Source organism: Filicampus tigris, chromosome 12 (assembly GCF_054856515.1).
Source record: "Filicampus tigris isolate MCC_2025a chromosome 12, RoL_Ftig_1.0, whole genome shotgun sequence".
Taxonomy (NCBI): domain Eukaryota; kingdom Metazoa; phylum Chordata; class Actinopteri; order Syngnathiformes; family Syngnathidae; genus Filicampus; species Filicampus tigris.
This window is the reverse complement of record NC_141228.1, coordinates 19,149,213-19,167,752: the sequence shown is the minus strand read 5'-3', so window position 1 is coordinate 19,167,752 and position 18,540 is coordinate 19,149,213. Positions and strand designations below refer to the sequence as shown.

Below are 18,540 nucleotides of genomic sequence, written 5' to 3'. Positions count from 1 at the left end.
CTAGTGACGTAGTGTTTGTTTTATTTTAAATACAGATAACGTTTTTAAAAAGTATAGGTAACACCAGAAAGGGACACTATTGAGCGATCTGTATTGGACATTTATTTCGAAAGACGGAAACTACCGGCTCGCTAGCTTTCTCAAAATTCTCACCGACGTGACTTGTCCTGCAGTGTCCTCCAAATAAAACACTCCATTTGGTTTGTGGTCAGGTTAGGAAACGGGACAGCAGCAAACATGGTCCTTGACGAGAAAATGATAACGAACGGGGAACCAGTCAATGTAAGTAGATGTTGTTATAAAGGCGGATAAACGAACGTGTCACCCTATGTGGGGTAACGTTAGCTTAGTTGTAGTTAGCCGAATGCGGCTAGGCAAGGTGATGCCGTATGCGTTAACTTGAGTGTTATTTTGTTTTGTGAAGAATATATGTGTGTAAAACAGATAACGGTAAAATATATTTTATTAAGTGAGTCTCGACTGGCTATTGGGGACTTTTCATTAGAAAGGGGCAACGTTTGAATCATATGTGGTAGACAGGTGGTGTCAACATTCCAGTTGCAGTTTCATTATACATAGTTCGTTTTTGTTTCGTTTTTTTTTTTTAATTCAGTTAGTTTAATTCGTTTTAGAGCAAGTTTGTTTTATAATAGTTATTATTCGAAATTGTTTTATTTAAGCTTTTAGTTAGTAGTATTGGTTTTAGTTAAAAAAATAAATAAATAAACATGTCACTTAAGCTACAATTCTCAAACAACTGTTGGACCTTTCTTCTTCTGTGGCTATGCATAAATAAATGTAAGATCATGGTTTTATTTTTTAAAGCAGTTTTCTTTTTCATTAACGAAAATGCTTTTTCAATTTTTGCTTTTATTTGGTTAGTTTTCGTTGAGTATAATCAATTAATTGCCTTGAGAATACAATGACCTTGATGAATGAGTATATTCACTGTTACTACTCTAATCTCTGTTTACTTTTAGGAGGAAGAGGAAGAAGAAGAGGAGGAGGAGGAAGACTTAGTGGTATATTGAACTATTCGTGGGGTGGGGTGGGGGGGCGTCCCCCAATAGTAAAAGTCGGCATACAGTTGACGCTCATTGATTTTATTTTATTTCAATGATTTATTTTATTACAAAGTCTTGGGGGTTTAAAAGCGTCTTTGGTATTAGAAGAAATTAAGCCCAAAAAGGAACACAGTAAAACTTGTTTTGAGTAATGAAATTTACATCAAAATTTCATTTTAAGTCCGTATAGTGTATACACTTTTTAATACATCATATTGAAATCATACGGTACAATTGTCAATTTGCCTGAAGCTGCTGTTTTGCAGGATCCCCTGGAAACAATGCGAGAAAAGTGTGCTGAGATAGAGCACTGCGTACACACTCAGGCACGTCTGGAGCAATGCGAGACCCGAGTGAACGCTCGCTCCTCCACAACGGAAGACTGCACCGAGGAGCTTTTTGACTTTCTCCATGCTCGGGACCACTGTGTAAGTGAGAGGCAACTGCTTTATTTTACCGCATGGTGTAAAATAAAAATGTACACTTTCCATTTTTTGTCGTCTCCAGGTGGCGCATAAACTCTTCCATTCAGTTAAATGAATTCCCTCTTCTAATTGGCTGTGCCAGTGGCCCATAAGGAGAGTATGGTTCTAAATGTATCTAAATATTTACTGTATGTATATGAATATGCTGAATGTTGTTTTATCTTTATGATCATGTGAGGAAACTGAGTAATTAAAGTGGAAGGTTCCAAGACATTTTGCCCGATGTGTTGTTTTATTTTTTAAAATTGAAAACAGCTGGATTTATGTAAAGTAGGCTTAATTTCTTTATCGTTTAAAAATACATTTCACAAGAATATTAAATCAGTAGTATTTGCCTCCATCTTGATTTCAAATAATTTTTTGGGACATTTATCACACTAGAATGTTTTACATCATCAAGCTATATATGAAAGACCACCCAAGTAAAAAAAAAAAAAAAAGATTGTTTTTTTAACATGGTTTTATTTTTAAGGGAGGGAATCCAAACCAAAAGTCAGCTAGCTAACTTTAGAACCACATTTTATATTCACTTGGGGTGAACTAAATTTCAAACATTCGTGTTTGAAAAAAATAGGAAAGGGAAAATATTTTTCAAGGCACTTAAGTGCTGTTCAGAAAATACAAAGGTGAGTTGAAACTTCAAATTTCCATTCAAAATGTAGTTTATTGTAATGTTGCAATTTTTGTGCATGTCACACACCAGGATTCATTTTCAGTTAATGAAATGAAAACAGTATTTTCATCAACACTTAATATTTTCACCAAAATGTTCCATCCAATTTAACTTATATTTTCGAAATCAATCAAATAAATGGTGAAATAGACAAAATGTGGAAATGAGGTGACATTGGCGCCCCCTAATGGATCGTTCCATGTAATGCCATTTGATGGTTGTCAGTCACTTGCCACGGACCCTAAATGCGCATGCGTTTCATTTCAACCCCTTCAAGGAAACACGGATGACACCTTGGGTAAATGTATGACACAAGACTCACACACTTCTCCCGTAGGCGAGCCAAAAACCGCTTCATAAACACAAGATGGCCGTGACTTGCTCCTAGTCAAAGTGACGAGGATAGTTTACAGGCAGGGCACGTTAATTGTTCGGACTTGGCTAGCAAGTATGGACAGTGTCAAACGGTTGCTCCAGGGGCTGGATCTGAACACACGGTCCACAGCCGCCCTCCTCGCCGGAGCTGCCGCCTGCCTAACGGGAACTCTGGTGGTGGTAGCCCGGGCGGTCAACGGCCGCCGGGAAGCTAGGAGGAAGATCCAGAGAGCCAGAAACCTGAGAGATGGCAGCCTGCTGAGAGCTGAAGAGGCCGTGCTCCACCACAAGAACGTGGTGAGTTGACATTAATCAAATGAAAGAGAGTGTTTTTTTTTCGTGACCAAAACCCATATACGCTGTATAATATGTGGAAGCCGTCTGCACAATGTTTGAGATTTTATTGACATTAAATATGAGGAAAAGCCATTATCACCTCCGCCAAATTGAACATATTATGTTGATTGTTTTTATATTTTTACAAGTTGTAGTGGACAAGAGTAGGGATGTGCATATGAGTTTAGTTTAGTTTTCAGACATTAGGCAACACTGAAGTGAAAGACCAATATCCCACAGTTTTGTTACCAAACCTTATTTGATCTATTTTCTATGCGGTATCTTTGTATTCCAGGAAAATATTGTTTATTGACTTTGGTGTGTGCGTGTGTTGAGTTTATTCAATTGAGAGATGTTATTTACTTTAATGCGTGACTCTCCCTTCCAGCGTCCAAAGATGGATTCATCTCTCATTTTGTCTTTGTCCCTGGCTGAGCTGACAAATAAACTGCAGGATGGCCTGCTGAGACCGGAAGATGTGTTTTACTCCTACATGGAAAAGGTCCAGTATACTAAACCTTAATTATTCTGTCAAAGATGAGGACTCAAGATTGCCAGTACTTTTCCCAGATTTATAGCCCTGGCTGTGGAGAACAAGGTCCACTGAATTAATCATTGTCCTGAAGAGAATTATATACCGGTATGATTAAAAAAAAAAAAAAAAAATCTCACCCAAGAATTTTTTATTTTGGTGGGGAGCTAAGCCAATTACGATATTTGGCGGAATAAGATTCTCATAATAATTAAATTAAAAATAAATTACAGGCAGTACATTTGACTGTTTTACATTACGTTGTCCTATTTATTTAACTTTAGAACAGGGAAAAAAAATCAGCCAGTGTTTTTTCAATATTTGTGTTTTATTTAATTTTTTGCAGGGGTGATGTTTGAATTATCTTATCTTACTATCTTTGTCTTATGTTGTAATGTGTTCATGTGTAAAAATAACAAAAACAAATAAAAAAATAAACAATGGGAAGAATAAAAAGAAAAAAATTGGACAATTTTAAAAGGACTAATATCATCCGACCAATTAATTGGTCCGACCCTCTTATAAAAAAAATTGTTATAACTATCATTCTTTTTTGCAGACTATCAAAGAAAACAAAAGGTTGAACTGCTGCACCACCATCCTGCTGGAGAGTTTTGACCAGCTGAAAACGCTGGACTCCAACAAGGGCGGCCTCCTCTATGGCGTTCCGGTTAGCATCAAGGATAACGTTGCGTACAAGGTAATTCATTGCAAGGTGACTTATCATCCAAATCGCGTGACACAGATGGAAACCGTATCCAGTCGCGCATGCGGTTCAAAACTCTACGAACGCAAACATTTGAATGATATTTGTTAGGCTTTACAACGGGGGTTTCCTCATGAGATGTTAGCCCCTTTTATATGTTACCCTGTTCCAACAAACCTGATTCTGTTATGTACTGTATTTATGTATTTATGAGGCTGTAAAGGAGCGAAACATGTCACCTTCACCTGGTAACAGGTCATAAAATCTATTCCGGAGATTTTTTTTTATTTTTTTTATTTCCCCCCTACACTACACATATAACACTCCTTTTGCTTTTGTTGACCCGCTCCCACAGAACTACGATTCCTCCTGCGGTGTACTCGCCAACCTTGACCAACCGGCCGAGAGGGACGCCGTGATTGTCGAAGTTTTGAGGAGGCAAGGCGCCATTCCCTTTGTGAAAACCAACATCTCCCAAGGCATGTTAAGGTAATGCCAACATTTGCGCACTTTGTCCCCCTGAAAGAAAAAAAAAATAAAATAAACAGCCACGCTCATCTTTTTTTCCCCCCCTTCGTGTGTCATCTCAAGTTACGACTGCAGTAACATCATCTATGGGCAGACGGTGAACCCCCACAACCTCAAGAAGACCAGCGGGGGTTCATCCGGCGGTGAGGCGGCACTCATTGGTGGAGGCGGCTCCATCCTCGGCATAGGCACCGATATCGGCGGCAGCATTCGTATCCCTGCTGCGTTCTGCGGGATCTGCGGCTTCAAGCCAACAGCGGGACGACTGAGGTCATCTTTTTTTTTTTTTTTTTTTTTTTTAAAATTCCGTTCTCAGTTTTCAATCAATTCTCACAATATTTTGCTGTAATAAAATGTCCTTTTTGTGCCTTAGCAAACTGGGTTTGAGCAGTGTTTGTCCCGGGCAAAAGTCAGGTGAGTAACTTTTCTGTTTGTGTTGCGTGTATCGTGGTTCATCGCTCGCACCTCCGCTAAGTCGCGCATTCTTACGTGGTTGGTTGCGTGTTGAATTAGCTAGCGATGTTTACTTTTATCATAGGCGTGCAGTTACCGAAGGCAGTCCTGCTTTACCTTCCTTTTTAAAGTTTAAAGTACTTTTAAACTTTAAGCACTCTTTCCTCCTAGTTTAGTCTATTGCTACATGAGTCTGCAGTAGCAGTCTGTGTGGGGAAAATGAGCACTTCAAAACCCTACGATTATAACAAACCAAAAAAACTACAATGTAAAGTTAGGTATGTACCATTTTAAAGTCGCGATGTGACAACTGTACCAAATACATTTTTAATGTGTTCAAAATAGTGCTGTCAAACGCTTACATTTTTAAACTAATTAATCGCAAAAATTTTCCATAATTAATCGCGATTAATCGTATTTTTCAACAATTTTTTACGAAGCTTGGAACCGTTATTTACTTGAGTAAAATCTTGGAATTAATGTGGAAAAAAAAAAAAAAAAAAAAAAAGTAGATTTCGATTCCAAGACTCTTCCAATAGCTTTCTTTGATCTTTGAATACGATTCTTTTCCTGTAAAATACAACAGTTGAACGATACACCAAAGACGCACAACTAATATGGTATTTGAATTTGGCTGTGGAAAGTGTGCAAATTATTTTGGATTTCTCCCATGAGCCGTCAAGCAACTTTAAAAAAAAAAAAAAAAAAATGTGTTCATGGTACTCTTATTTACACTATGTCCATTTTTGTCGTGAAATTAGTGTCGGCAACGCCCGGGCCCTTGGCAAGGGATGTGGACGGCCTGGCTCTGTGTATGCAGGCGCTGCTCTGCGACCACATGTTTACCCTGGACCCAACTGTCCCTCCCGTGCCTTTTAATGTCCAGGTTTGTCCTCGTTGGATCGTTTGCTCTTTTGCCATAATCGGCCCCACCCTTCCCCCAATTAGTCGAATAAATCGAGTTTCCGCTGTATCCCCTACACATAAAATAACGATCAATTTACTGACATCTTTCTCATTGTGATATCAATGTATGCGTGTGTCAGATGTATAAGAGCAGCAAGCCGCTAAGGATCGGCTACATGGAAAGCGACGGCCTGAATCAACTGACTCCGAGCATGACCCGAAGCCTCAGAGAAGTCCGAGCTTTGTTGGAGCGGGCGGGGCATACCGTAAGACCTCGCCCGCAAGCGCACGGCTGGACGTCAAGTCCTGTTTTTACGTCTTGGTCACTATGTCGCTTTGAACACACAGTTGGTGCCGTACAGTCCTCTGAGGATGAAGGAAACTTTGATGCTAATTTCCAAAAGCATCTTTGGAGATGGAGGGGCCAGCCTGCTGCAAAAACTGTGAGTCTGTGAAGGGTTTTGTACAATCCTGCCTGCGCTCACGATATCATGTTTCCTTTCCAGCCGTTGCACTGAAATGGAATGAATGGAAACACCAATCGTTTAAAAAAAAAAAAAAAAAAAAAATAGCGCTAAATTTAACCACCAGGGTACAGCATAATACAGACATATGAGAGGAGTTCCTCAAACTCAGTGACTCAGTAAGCTGCAGTAATAGAAGTCAGTTTTGCAGACTACATGTGTTGCTGCACTGTTTGTGTTCAAATGTGCTCAAAAGGGTTATAACTGCAGCAAAATAGATGCTAATTTTGTCTGCCTGTCAGTAACGCTTTGCATTGTGTGTAAGCATTAAGCTAGCAGAGTTTCGGAAATTATGTCGTTTGGTTGAATAACGCGCGACTCAAGCGTGCGTAGGAACGGCTTTCGTTAGCGCGAGGTCCAAGGTCGGAATTGTTCTCAGCCATGAATCCGAATAGTACAAGCTGTCCCCCCATTACCCCCCCCCCCAAAAAAATCATTTCTTAAATCTCAAATATTAACGTGTAAAATCTAATAAAGTTTAATGGTAAGCTTGAGTTTAAGTTTATTGTTAGTTTAATGTTTTACTTCTTTTTTTTTTTTTTTTCCCCCATTCATTCACTAGCAATGAAAAGGCCTGACATGATCGAACACAAGCCATAAAAGAGATTTTGGAGTAAAGTGAAAAAAATACACCGGCTGGGAAACAGGTTCAGACAAGACGCAAAAATCGATTTTTTTTTTTTTTTTATTCAAGTTTTTGTCGGTCATGTAGTGAGTGGCTCCCATATTAAGATTTCCAACACGATTATAATGTCCCTCATCGAGGGCACCCGAATTCCACTCGTCAATGTGTGTGTGAACTAGAGGATTATTACCATGACTCAGATGACGGTCACTCTGACCTTGTTGTTTTATCCTCTCCTACTTTTAGGAAGGGGGGGTCAATTGATCCTACTCTCAAACCGCAAATGTTCCCTTTCTATCTTCCTGTCTGGCTGAGGAAGACCCTCTCGTTCCTGATGAGGCCTCTGGTGAGTAGCCTTAGCATAAAAGCACACACCAGCAAAATCGAATGGGATTCGGTGCAAGAATTGAAAAAAATAATGCCCGTTTTTGCGATTACTGTTATTTTCTAAAAAAAAAAATGTGGCTACCTGTTTAATCAATGCCAGACATTTTCGAGCCCTCTTTTACCCTAACGTTTGAAAAAATTTGAAAAAAAAAATCAAATTCCTGGGATTGAATGGCTGGACTGTGAAAAGACGAGTAAATTCGTCAATGGCAGTCAATGAGTTAAGCGACACAATATTGTGACACTTCCCACTGTACTTCATAAATCCGTTTTCATTTAAAAGCTGTTTTGTTTGTCTGCAGTCTCCTCGTGGTTCTTTCCTCCTGCAATCCACCACCGGAGTCGGGTGAGAACTCCAAAGACGCGCGATAATACCAGGGGCGGAGCCAGAACGTGGCTAAATGGGTGGGCCTTGAAAAAATATGGGTGGGCCTGAATATTTCTCTCACTTCGCACAATCCTCCTGTCCTGACACATCGTATATTCAAATAAAATGGCAAACCTAATAAAGTGAAGTTCAGATCTTCCATCCATGCCATTCTTAATATTCAATAAAAAAAAAAAACCCCACAAATTTCATAATTTACGAAAAATATAAAAGTAGATTTTTTTTTTTCATGAATCTCATTGGGCTGGGCAGTCTGTCAATCTGCTATCAAACATGGCCCCGCCCCCTGTCACAATACTTGTTCTTCCTACACTGATCTTTCAGATCTGTTGTGGAGCTGTGGGAGCAACACTCGGCTGTGCAGGTACTGTGAAGTGATGACGTTTGGTTCGAAGCTCGTGCAGAAGGAAACACTGAAGCTTCTTCTTGTGTGTGTGTGTGTGTGTGTGGGTGTGTGTGGGGGTGTGTGTGTGCGCGCATCAGGACTACATTAATGAGACCCTGGCCGAGTGGAGAAGGTGCAACATGGACGTGCTGCTCTGCCCCATGTTCGGACCTGCCTATAACTTCTTATACTGCGGCAGGCTTGCCTGTACGGATCTTCCAGATTTATTTACACTTTGCATTCTTGCCACAATCATAATTCAAATACACTAACCCAGCAGAGTAGCGAAGCATTTTTTATTTATATTTTTTAAACTAGGTCCCAATCAAGTAGCGTATTGGCCCGAATATAAGGCGGTGTTTTTTTTGCATTGAAATAAGTGAGGATCGTTTTATATTCGCTGTTTAGACGTTATACCCATTGACGACGCTTGATGGCGCCAGAGAGTTTGTTTACATTTCAAAAACCAGAAGCCACTGCACTTTAGTTGACATATTTAAATGTCGAGGTATTAAGATTTGAATGAGGCAAAATAACATGGCTTTTTCTCTCAAATATATTGTTATCATCATTTGTTTCAGATGTAATTATTTTCTGTATGAAAATTAATTTGGTGTTCAAAAAAACTTTTTTCAAACTTGAGTCGTGAAAAAAGGGGGGTCGTCTTATCATCAGGGCCGTCTTATATTCGGGCCAATACGGTCATTGGAAATGAGTTGGAGTTATGCTGATTATGATGGCACTTTCTTACTTTCCCTTTAAGTCTGTTAGTATTTATATGTTGATAAAGTTTATATTCATGCATAGTGTGCATTATTTGTGTTAAAAATGGCTGCCGTTTTAGTTGACCTCTCTTTGCCAGTAACCTCACTCATTACGTTGCTTATGTTTTGCCTGCGTTTGCGGCCTCAATCTAAAAAAAATTCCTTCAGTTCATGCGTTTTTTGCATGTTTTTGTACTCGGAGATTCCTCTCTGATTTCAAGTTAAACGGATGCGGAAGGACAAAGCAAACCTGTAAGTGTTAAGGGACCCCAAAGAAGGCATTATACACTGTATTGTTCAAACAAACAAACAAAAAAAAGTTATCAGATTTATTTATTTATTTTTTTTCCTGCCAAATATCCGAAATTTCGACCTATTCTTTTGTTTGATCTGTGTACCTGCAGTTCCTCTGGCTTACACGGCAATCTACAATCTGCTCAACTTTCCTGCCGGTGTGGTTCCCGTTTCCACGGTGACAGCAGAGGATGAGGAGGAACTGTGCCATTATGAAGGCTTGCATCAGGACCACTGGGACAAAGCTTTCAAACAGGTGATGCAACATGCTCGAGTCAGCGGGGGGTGTCATTAACTGGAAAACGTTAATAATCGTCATCGTCATCATTTCTGTGCTACTAGTTAATTATATTTTATTTCTGATTGATGTGCTCCCAGAGCTCATTTGCTGTTTATTAGCTTCTCATTTGCATTCATGTACACTTTTTTTTTTTTTTGTCCGATTTATAGCTTCCTACTTAAAAAATTACGTCGTGCCTTTTTTTTTTTGTTATCAAGAAACAAACGTTTGGATGATTTTTTTTCCCCCTTGATTTACAATCCAAATTTGATGCAATGATGCATATGAGCACTAGGAGGACGTTTAAATATCCAACCTGATACTAGAAAAAAATCAAAACTGCGAGCTAGTAAAACAACTACAATTTTTAATCAGAAAGGGTTGACATAAATAGAGGAGCTAAATTTAGCTGTAGTTCCACTTTCGGTCAACAGGTGGAGACAGCAGACTGTGTCCTGACTGCTTTGTGGCGCCTGGGAATTAGTGTGCATTGACGTGTGTTTTTGTTCGTAGGCGTTGTCAGGAGGCCAGCGTCTGCCCACGGCTGTGCAGTGTGTCGCCCCGCCGTGGCAGGATGAGCTGTGTCTGCGCTTCATGAAGGAGGTGGAGGAGCTCGTTGAACAGAGCAGGAGGAAGTGACACCTCAGGTATCTATTAAGTCGGGGGGGGTGTCAAACTCAATTTTTTTTTTTTTGTCGTGGGCCTATCATAGTTCTGATTTCACTCAGAGGGCCGTTACGTAAATGTATGATCGCCTTAACCACGACAAATTAATCAATAGCTAGTTTTCAAATCAGAAGCCAGTTCATAGTTTGTTCAACAATTTTCCAATGTATTATGAAGGAATGCTTGAAATATCTTATATGCTGTGTTAACAGTGAAGACAATAAAAAGAAAAAAAAAGTCAAGTCAACACAGATGATTTGCCTTCACGGGCCACATAAAATCCTCCTCTTTGCACTTAAAATAATGTCATCAAAACACAACCATTTCTCCGTTTGCACTCAAGATGACTTCAGCGTGATTTATATTTTGAGGAAAGAATCATAACGCACATGTCGTACGCTACCAGTCAAAAGATTAAACTTGCTTTCTAGTGCTATTGGGCGAGGAACTGCGAAATAAATGTTTATACAATAATGTCAAGATATAGTAGAGTGGAAGCAATTTAATATATTCCTCCATGTGTTTACGGTGGCCTTTTTGCATTATAACTACTCAAATTTGTTTTAGTAGTTAAAAAGTTAAAAAGTTGTGCTATAGGAGAAGCTTTCACCAAATGAAGGAATTCATTAAAAAATCTAAAAATTCTAAAAAATCTCTGCTCTGAATGCTATATTTGTAAAGGTGTGCTGTATAGGGCAAAAATGTGAACTGTTGCTTCATGCTTTGAATGTGAAAAAGAAGCACCATCTGGTGGCCAAAAAAAAAAAAAAAAAAAAAAAGTTGATTAAAAATGATGCACTCCTATTTTTGAGTTGTTTGAACTAATCTGCTGACAAACCAATTTTTCACGTTTCATTGATGTTATTAGAGTATTTTATTTGTCTGACGCATGATTATTGCTCTTTTTTTTTTCCTTTTTGGACTTTTGTATAATATTTGATATAGATTAAAGTCAATACACACACTGGCAAAGCATCTGCTTATTGGAAGATCCCGAAAATTATGTAATCTTCCAGTATGTATGATCCTTACAAATAACGCACATATTCTTATGTCATCTACCGTGCTCGATATTTGGTAGCACCTGCGCAATCAAACTTTTTTTTCTTTTTTTTTTTTTTTCTCAAAGAATGATGTAATAAATGAATTTCACCCCCGAAACTCTACCTTTTGTGTCCCTCCTCCTCCTCCTCTTCTTCATCACTGCTCCACATCATTTCCTTCCCCCCTCTCGGCTCGCTGAGTGATTGTCGCACCTCCCAGGTAAAAGAAAAGCGATAAAGCGGCCTAATGACACGGCGCCTCCATCTAGCGTGTCGTCACATTACCCCGCGCTATTGTAAATATGTGTTTTCTGTTGGGTTTACATAAATTTACATATGTTTCCCCAGCTCTCGCGGGCATGCCAAGCCATTAGGTACAGCGCCGGCGTTTTCCATTACAATTGCCTGAATGGCGAAATCGCTAAAAAAAAAAAAAGGCGGGCACGCGAGACGGGCGGGGGAGTCGCAATTGAGAGCCGGTTGTCGGCTCTTATCGCAGGCGCGTGGAGAGGGAGCGGGCGGCTCTCGCTGTGCCGCGCAGTCAGGGAGCGTTTAAGCTTCAAGAGGCACTCGAGAGACTCGCCGGGTCCTCGAGGAACTTGACGTTGTTCATAAATCCCGCAGGAACTGAGGAGGTTTTGACAGTGACAATCGCTCGCACACAAAAAAAAAAAAAAAACACGCAAATGAAACGTACACGGTCATTATATTTTGGGGGATTTTAACCCAATTATTATTGAATTAGTTAGTTGATATCACGCGGCGTGGACTTCCACCCGTTATTTGCCTATTATCCCACATTGAATAGTGACGCGCGCTTGTGATTTTTGTAGCAACAGGTGTGAAATGTTGCTGCATGCGTTGAATGCAGGAAAGTAGTACCATTTGCTGACCAAATACTTTACATAAGTGTGTATGTACGTACTGTATGTATTTACTGTAAAAAACATATACGGATACGTGTGTGTATATGTGTGTGTGTGTGTGTACGTATATATATGTACGTATATGTATGTACTGTATGTATTTACTGTAAAAAACATACGGATACGTGTGTGTATATGTGTGTGTGTACGTATATAGGTGTACGTATATGTATGTACGTATATATATGTACGTATATGTATGTACTGTACGTATTTACTGTAAAAAACATATACGGATACATGTGTGTATAAGTGTGTGTGTGTGTGTGTACGTATATGTATGTACTGTATGTATTTACTGTAAAAAAACGTATACGGATACGTGTGTATAAGTGTGTATATGTGTGTGTGTGTGTGTACGTATATATATATGTACGTATATGTATGTACTGTATGTATTTACTGTAAAAAACATATATGGGTATGTATGTGTGAGTATAAGTGTATATGTGTGTATGTACGTGAATATATATAGATGTATTTATGTATAAGTGTGTGTACGTGTATATATGTGTACGTATATGTGTGTCTATAAGTGTATGTGTGTGTGCATATCTATGTACGTGTGTGTATATGCCGTATGTGCGTGTGTGTGTGTGTATATATATCCATATATATCTTTTATGTTAAAACTGTAGTTCTTTTGCACAAGTTTGATGGGTACAGAAAAGCAAAATCACACGCTCGTGAATAAAACATACATTCAGCACCCCTCATCTGACAGAAACAAACCCATTAAGGAGAAAAAACTTAATGGTGGGTAAAGAAAGAGTCAACGTCCTATTTAACCAAAGGATTTCTTTACTTTCCCCCTTATTGCTTGATATCATGTGGCATAAACCCCCATTGGCATCATGGCTTGAAAACTTTCTTTCCAAATGTCTTGATTTAGTTCTTGCGGTGTGAGTATTCCAATCCAATCCTTCCAGGGGTGGAGCGCAAAGCGGCGACCTAGTGTATCGTGAAATATGAAGTATGCGCCGTGATGGAGGAGGACAGCGATCAGCCTGTTGAACGCAGTCAGCCTGAACCGTCCGCCTTGATAAGAGCGCCAAACACCTCATTGCCAGGAACCTTAGACTATAAGATCGGGTACTTCAAAAGCCATCCGGTCCCGCTCCTACCGTGCTTGTGGGCGAGCAAATAAAACACCTTGCTGTCGCCCCAACTAACCTGGGATGATTCTGTCTTAATGTCCCATTTCAGGGACCAAGGAGCCCGTGGTCATTATGGCCATCGCAGTAATATGTGACACAGCAGGGGGGTGGGGGGTTGTCGGGGGGGGGGTGTGGGGGGCTCCCGTCTTTTACACACAAACCTTTTTTTTTTGCGCCGGTCTGGTTACACGGGAAGCAATATTTCAACAGATCGGCATGGAAACGAAATCAAACGAATCAGAATACAGCTAGTTGTTGTAATTAGTGGGAGGCAGCAGCGGAACGATTAGTCGACTAGTCAATGAGTCGACTAGTGTTTCACGTCGATGCTTAACGCTTGAATTGGACTAATCGCTAATCGCATGTTTTTGCCCATCTTGCTTCCAATCTAAATTGGAAAGGTTTTGGGGGGAAAATTCCAACTCGCCGGTATGCCACCATTGCCGGACGACAACACTCTGTGGAGCGGTGAAATGTTCGCCCGACTCTGAAAATCAAGCCTACGCCCATTGATTAGACCACCTTGTTTTCCGCTAAATGTGTGTCAGGCGACTAACAGACGGACAGATTGCAACGTCTCGACTGCCTGCTTTCCCTCTTTGCTCCATTTGGGCGGCCATTACTCCCGGTAGCGGCGCCCGCCGTGCTGTAGTGGGAGGAGGCGAGCGGAGATTACCACCGAGCTGATACGGGCGCTATTGAACAACAGCATCTGTCAATACAACAGCTTCTCAAAATCAGCAGAAGACGGCTTGGATCACCAAAGTCTGCCCGGCGTGTTTTTTTTACTTCCTCCCTATGACAGGATTAACAAATCGAGCTCGGTATGATTCTCTCCGATTCTGTGACTCAACAATTCCTTGATCCACTCTCTATCGGCTTTAAAGGCCCCTATCCCAAGTTTGAAAAGCTTACCCTTCGTACAAGGGACACTCTTTCTTCCAGTCGGTTACGCTTTACCCCCCCCCCCCCCCACCCCGCTTTTTTTTTTTTTTTTTTTTTTTCTGCATTCACTTGTTCGTCAAAGTCTGCATCGTTGCCAAGCTCTCCCATCTAGCCCTCTCTGCACATCTGCTACGTTTGGGCTTTCCATTCTTCCCACTCCAGCGCCTTGATTGGCCCCGGGCCCTTATAGGCAAATTGGTTTACATTGGAGAGATAAATGCTCTGCAAATGCGCTTAAAGACGTACAGTAAGAAAATGCAGACAGTGCGTGTCAGGATTATCACCCGAGTCGGTGGAGAGAAAGGAAGAGCGCCGCCACAGCACAAAGCCGGGGGGAGCCCAAGTGAAGCCTGCAGATAGAGTCCATCTCGTGCTCCTCGGGAGAACCAGGGGAGGATTTCGCATTTGCATGCTAGGCTCTAATTCCTGGCATTATATAACTTGTCGCCAACAATCAAAACTCCCGCCGCATTGTGGAGGTAATGTTTCGCGGGAGCGAGTAAAATGGAGTTAACATTCCTGCCGGAAAATGGTTTTTCTTTTGTTTTGCCTGTTTGCGACGCTCAGTCGCTGCACGGGACCACCTGATCAGCACAGACTCCGCCCACCCCACCCCCCACCTAAGTGAAGAAGCACTCCGTACTGTAATCGTCGTAGCATTTAGCATTTTACTTTGTATGGAACCCCAGACAGGAGTAGTCATAATATTCTATGAGCCTTGAAAGATCAGTCAGTAGGGATGTAACGATGAGTCGAAAATCGAGTTAAAATCGATTCAACACGATTAATCGATTCGATTAATCGAAAATCGATTTTGGCTAAATTCATCTAGAAAATTATGTCTTGAAACGTTTTTTTCATTCCAGATGCATAGCACATTCTGAATGTTTAGATCAAATTATGCTTTTGCGCCAAACATTATTGCGTTTGTGGGTGGCTGCAGAACCACACTAGCGCACAGAGACAAGCATGGTAGCAATTTTTTGTAAAATCGAATCGAAAATCGGGAACTGAGAATCGAAAATCAAATCGAATCGGGGCTTGGGTGAATCGTTACAACCCCATCAGTCAGAATGCTCGAAATTGACTCAATAGATTCTCCTTTTTTTTTTTAAATGGCTGGCATTGAAAAAGTTAACTCACTCACTGCCAAGTACATTTTTATTTGTCTTTTCACATTCCAGCCATTCAATCCCAAGAATGTATTTATATATTTTTTTTCTATTTTTTTCAAACATCAGGGTAAAAGAAGGTCTGAAAATGTCTGGCAGTGAATGAGTTAATGGACCCCCAAGTCATGGCTCCCGGTCCCTGGGGGGGGGGGGTCTCCAAACCCCAGTTTCAGAACCACGTCGGTAGGACATCTCAATCCACACAGTGAAAGCAGGCGGCAGGACTCCAAACTGCATCCTGGTCTGTCAGGAGACCCTCGCTCATGCACCTGCTGGCGGGGGCACCTGACTTCTGCCCCCCTTGCGTAAAAAGCAGTGTGGAAAAAAAAAAAAAACCTACCATGTATTTGTGGGTGTGAATCCCCCCCCCCCGCCCCCTGCTTTTACCCCGTTCTCATCCCCACGACCTACCCCTCCCTCAGTCACAATTCTGCCCCTCTCCGACCTCCCAGCACAAAGCCCCTCGCATCCAAACCGGCCCAGAAAATCACGGCGCGCCATTCAATCATTGTGTTGTTTCTCCCTTTTTTTTTTTTTTTTTTTCCTCCTCTTTTACTCGCCCTCCCTCACCCCTTTTATAGTCCCACTAAAGGTTTTAGGCTCGCAGAGAAGGAGGGCTGTCACTGAGGAAACCTTAGCCATTGATGAAGTGACAGCCGCTGCCAGAATATGATCCTAATCCTGTTTCCAGCATTCTTTTAGGCCCGCTGGCATCGCAATTCCTCCACACATTCTCTGAGCTGTCAACTAGGAAAATCCCTCTAATAGCGCATTGCGGAGATACACATCAAAGAGCTCCTGGAAAACCTTCTGCGGCTTAGCGCGCGCGCACACACACACACACGCAACACACAGCGTTTAACTTCCACCCCTGCCGTGCTGCAAATAAAACTCAAGTGTTGATGGTAAACGGACCTCATATTTAAAAGGATCTGAAGTGCATGTGCTAAAAAGGAGTGTAGTCTTGTGTAAACGTGTCCCATTAGTGAAACACCAACTACTTCCTTTCTAGCCTTAAGAAAGTGATCTAATATAGTTTAGAGCAGCGGCGGGGACTTAATCCACCACTTAATACCGCTACTGCCAGGTCACAATTATACAAACCACCGTACTGCTTACATCATCAAGAGCAGTTGACAATCAATATTTATCTAATAACATGACAAAAAAAAAATTGAAATACATCAAACTCAGCAGAGATGCTAATTTTAAAAAATATATTCATTCCTTTAGATCGCGGTTTTGCTAGTCGAATTTTGGCTTGCTCTGACCAACCAATCAGAGGACGGGAAACTGCTGACATCATCAAGGAACAGCTCTCTGGCGCTGTAAGGATGAATTTTGAAACTTGATTGGTTAAAGCTGCCCCGTTGCTGATGTCGTTTGTCACAATAGCCGGCATGATTGATTCTGAAGCCCCCTGGGCAGATTACGCTAGCATAGCAACACAGAGGCTGAAATCTGATTGGATTAAAAAAAAAAAAAGAAGAAGAAGAATATGTTACTGGAAACAGTTCAGCCAAGAGAAAAGTCACTTAATACAGAGAATAGACTTATGGATCAATTTAAAATCGTTTCATGGAACAAATGTAAGGATTTATTTTGTAAATGTAGGTCAGTGGAGAAGGCCTTGCTGGTGTGGTTAGAAGAAAAAAAAAAAAAAAAAACACAGGTGTGTGAACTTTGCTGACTGCATGAAAGCTTTCACTCCTATTTTATCTCCTTCTATTCTTACTTAATCCATCGATATCCCGACCCAAGGTAATCTTCTTATGGCAAAAGCGTTCGGTTTCGGTGCAGCCAAACCTCAGATGACAGGATGGATGTGGATTGAGGGAGGGGCAAAGGGGGTGGGGGTGGGGGGGTCGGGGTCTTGTACGGGTGGCTGTGACACCCCCGCTTCATTCAGGATTAGCTCTCCCGCAGCATCTGAACAAGCGACAGGTTCTCCCCCGCGCGCCGCGTCGTGAGCCTCGGCGCCGAGGACGCCTGTGTGCCCGAATTATTTACGGGTCGCGTGATGAAAGTAAACTGCGTCGTGTGTGTGGGAGAGGAGGTCGAAGGTGGTGCATGTGCGGGGCAGAACAAATATTCAACTTCTGGATTTTTTTTTTTTTTTTTTTTTTTTTTCAGGATTCTATACCAAAAACTGCTCAAGTTGTTAGAAAACAGAATGATTTTTTGGTTTATTTTTCTAAAATAATTGTAGTCACCCAGATAATAAGTAACACACAACAGTATACACTATCATTCAAAATTTTGGGGGGTCACCTAAAAATGTCCTTATTTTTTTAACTAAACGTTTTTTTTTTTAAATGAAAACAATCACAAATACTGTCTTAACAAAAAAATATGACTTCATTCTTGTATTATCCCCCCCCACCCCCAATGTTTTTGTGACCCTACAACTGTAGGTTATTCCTATCATTAAAAATTTGGGGGACCACCCAAAAAAATGTCCTTATTTTTTGAAAGAAACTTTTTTTTCAATGAAGATAACATTGAATCAATCACAAATAATTCACAAAAAAAAAATGTATGACATGATTCTTGTATTTTTTTTCCCCCCAATTTTTTTGTGACCCTAATACTGTAGGTTATTAATATCATTGAAAATTTTGGGGGGGCCAACAAAAAAATGTCGCAATTTTTTTTAAAGAAACGTTTTTTCAATGAAGATAACATTAAATTAATCACAAATACTTCACGAAAAAAATGTATGACTCGATTTTTTTTATTCCCCCCACCCCCCCGACATGTTTGTGACCCTACTACTGTAGGTTATCGCTTCCATTTATATTACAATGGAAAACAAGAAGAGGCAAACATGTTTTCATCTCTCAAATTTGATTTATTTCCTCACATTTCACAGATAAATTACTCACTTCGCTCTCATTTTTTTTTTTTTTAACGATTGAAAGATACA

General features: G+C 40.7%; 2 protein-coding genes across 2 annotated transcripts; both read left to right on the top strand.

Annotated features, from left to right (window-relative positions):
- The first annotated feature begins 115 nt into the window (after positions 1-115).
- uqcrh (ubiquinol-cytochrome c reductase hinge protein) lies at positions 116-1,762 on the top strand. The gene is made up of 4 exons (XM_086047305.1): positions 116-282; positions 981-1,022; positions 1,331-1,492; positions 1,572-1,762. Exons 1-4 carry the CDS (start codon positions 238-240, stop codon positions 1,602-1,604), a joined length of 282 nt encoding a protein of 93 aa, XP_085903431.1. The 5' UTR covers positions 116-237; the 3' UTR covers positions 1,605-1,762.
- Positions 1,763-2,480: 718 nt separating this feature from the next.
- On the top strand, positions 2,481-11,733 carry faah (fatty acid amide hydrolase). The gene is made up of 15 exons (XM_086048493.1): positions 2,481-2,894; positions 3,322-3,435; positions 4,025-4,165; positions 4,527-4,660; positions 4,763-4,969; positions 5,073-5,113; positions 5,914-6,038; positions 6,199-6,324; positions 6,407-6,501; positions 7,454-7,553; positions 7,897-7,940; positions 8,307-8,346; positions 8,466-8,574; positions 9,536-9,681; positions 10,219-11,733. Exons 1-15 carry the CDS (start codon positions 2,673-2,675, stop codon positions 10,342-10,344), a joined length of 1,770 nt encoding a protein of 589 aa, XP_085904619.1. The 5' UTR covers positions 2,481-2,672; the 3' UTR covers positions 10,345-11,733.
- Positions 11,734-18,540: the final 6,807 nt, after the last annotated feature.

Excerpts from the sequence above, each read along its gene's own strand:
- uqcrh (XM_086047305.1), top strand. The coding sequence starts at position 238 with ATGGTCCTTGACGAGAAAATGATAACGAACGGGGAACCAGTCAAT. Across the intron at positions 283-980 it reads CGAACGGGGAACCAGTCAAT|GAGGAAGAGGAAGAAGAAGA; the intron begins GTAAGTAGATGT and ends GTTTACTTTTAG. Across the intron at positions 1,493-1,571 it reads TCCATGCTCGGGACCACTGT|GTGGCGCATAAACTCTTCCA; the intron begins GTAAGTGAGAGG and ends TGTCGTCTCCAG.
- faah (XM_086048493.1), top strand. The coding sequence starts at position 2,673 with ATGGACAGTGTCAAACGGTTGCTCCAGGGGCTGGATCTGAACACACGG. Across the intron at positions 3,436-4,024 it reads TTTACTCCTACATGGAAAAG|ACTATCAAAGAAAACAAAAG; the intron begins GTCCAGTATACT and ends TCTTTTTTGCAG. Across the intron at positions 4,970-5,072 it reads CCAACAGCGGGACGACTGAG|CAAACTGGGTTTGAGCAGTG; the intron begins GTCATCTTTTTT and ends TTTGTGCCTTAG.